The sequence below is a fragment of the Nicotiana attenuata genome, chromosome 12 (assembly GCF_001879085.1).
Source record: "Nicotiana attenuata strain UT chromosome 12, NIATTr2, whole genome shotgun sequence".
In the NCBI taxonomy this organism is placed as follows: Eukaryota; Viridiplantae; Streptophyta; class Magnoliopsida; order Solanales; family Solanaceae; genus Nicotiana; species Nicotiana attenuata.
This window is the reverse complement of record NC_032000.1, coordinates 12,951,951-12,953,807: the sequence shown is the minus strand read 5'-3', so window position 1 is coordinate 12,953,807 and position 1,857 is coordinate 12,951,951. Positions and strand designations below refer to the sequence as shown.

Genomic DNA, 1,857 nt, shown 5'->3' with positions numbered 1-1,857 from the left:
ACATTACTCACATATGCTTTGCAGATGATTTGATCCCGTATTGTAGAGCAGATAAGGTGTCTATCAGATTGCTACTAGACAGATTCAACCATTTCTCAGAAGTGTCAAGCCTTAAGGCTAACATGGAGAAGAGTGCTTTATGCATTGCAGGTGTTATAAGGGAATTCAAAGAAATGATTCTGGAAGAGATGCAATTTACACTAGGGGAGTTACCATTTAAGTACCTTGGAGTACCATTATCTTCAAAGAAGCTGACAGTTCAACAGTGTATGCCATTGATTGAGAAGATCATACATTGGAAGGCTCCAATTGCTGCAAAGTATAATTTTTGAAATGCAGACTTACTGGGCGCAGGTGTTTTTACTGCCAAAGAAAATTCTTAAGCTAATAGTCTCAGCTTGTAGAACTTTCTTATGGACAGGAAGGGGTTAGCCATCAAGGAGAGCTTTAATTGCATGTGACACAGTTTGTATGCCATTCTCAGCGGGTGGGTTAAATGTACTAGACATTCATATATGGAACAAAGCTGCATTGTGTAAACTATTATGGGCTGTCAGTGCAAAGAAGGATACCCTATGGATACAATGGATACATAGCTACTACATCAAAGGGCAAGATAGCATGACGATGGATACTCCTAAATAAGCATGTTGGCTTGTTAGGAAGATTTTTTATATCAGATATTGGTTTATGGAAAAACATACAAGTACTAAGCTGAATAGGTATTATAGAAATGGTAAATTTAGCTTAAAAAAGCTATATATTGCTATGAGACCTCAATTTCAGAAAAGTTTGTGGAAGAAAATATTAACTGGATCTAAAGCAATACCAAAACATAGATTCATTCTATGGTTAGCAGTACATAGGAAATTGGCTACAGTTGATCGACTAAGGAGATGGGGAGTAACAGTAGCAAATGAATATGTACTATGCGCAACAAAAGAGGAGGAGTCAATGGAACATATATGGTTTGGATGTGAGTATGCCAGAACAATATGGGTTCTACTGTTACAATGGCTGAATGAAAAACATCAGATTGGTACCTGGGAAGAGGAGATTGAATGGTTGAAAAGAAGAACTGCCAGCAAAGCTCGAGGTGAAATATTGATATTCCTATTCACAGCAATGGTGTATCATGTCTGGGCAGAGAGAAACAAAAGAAGATTTCAAGGGAAAACAGTTGCTTGCAATCAGAGGATCAAAGATATTGCAATGCAGCTGCATATCACAGGGTAAAGTGAAGCAAAGTGGCACAAAGAGCTGGAAAGATTGAAGAATTTCCTAGTTACTATAGTGCAATGTAATTGTTAGAGGAAGTATGTTAACTGATTAGTCAGATAGTTCTATTGGATAGGTCTAGTTCTGGAGTCCAAAAGAACTAGTGGATATAAATATTTTTACTTGGTTAAATGAAAATTTAAAAGTTTAACCAAAAAAGAAAATATGGTAGTTTTCTTGTGATATAATTTTATATAAATAAAAAGGTTAAACAATGAGTACAAGAAAATAATATAATTTTTAATCATTAATTGCTATTATAATTTTATCCAACATATGATACACTTATGAAGGATTAAAACGATGACCTGCATTAGTTTGTATTAGAGTTTCGTGCTTTTAGTAATAGTATAAATAATACGGAAAAGGGTTCAAAATGCCCCTAAACTATTGGAAAAGGTTTAAAAATACCCTTCATCCACCTTTTTGGTTCACTTATGCCCTTTGACCGTTAGGTCAATGCTAAATTAACAATAATTATTATTCTTTTTGTAAAACTTAAAAAAAATATTTCACTAAATATTTTCGTTTTTTAAAACTAATGCACCAGTTGTCCACTAATTTAGTAAAGTCTACTTC

At 34.2% G+C, this 1,857-nt stretch overlaps 1 protein-coding gene across 1 annotated transcript; it reads left to right on the top strand.

Annotated features, from left to right (window-relative positions):
* Positions 769–1,236, top strand: LOC109235899. The gene has a single exon (XM_019402146.1). The coding sequence runs from the start codon at positions 769–771 to the stop codon at positions 1,234–1,236; it is 468 nt and encodes a 155-aa protein (XP_019257691.1).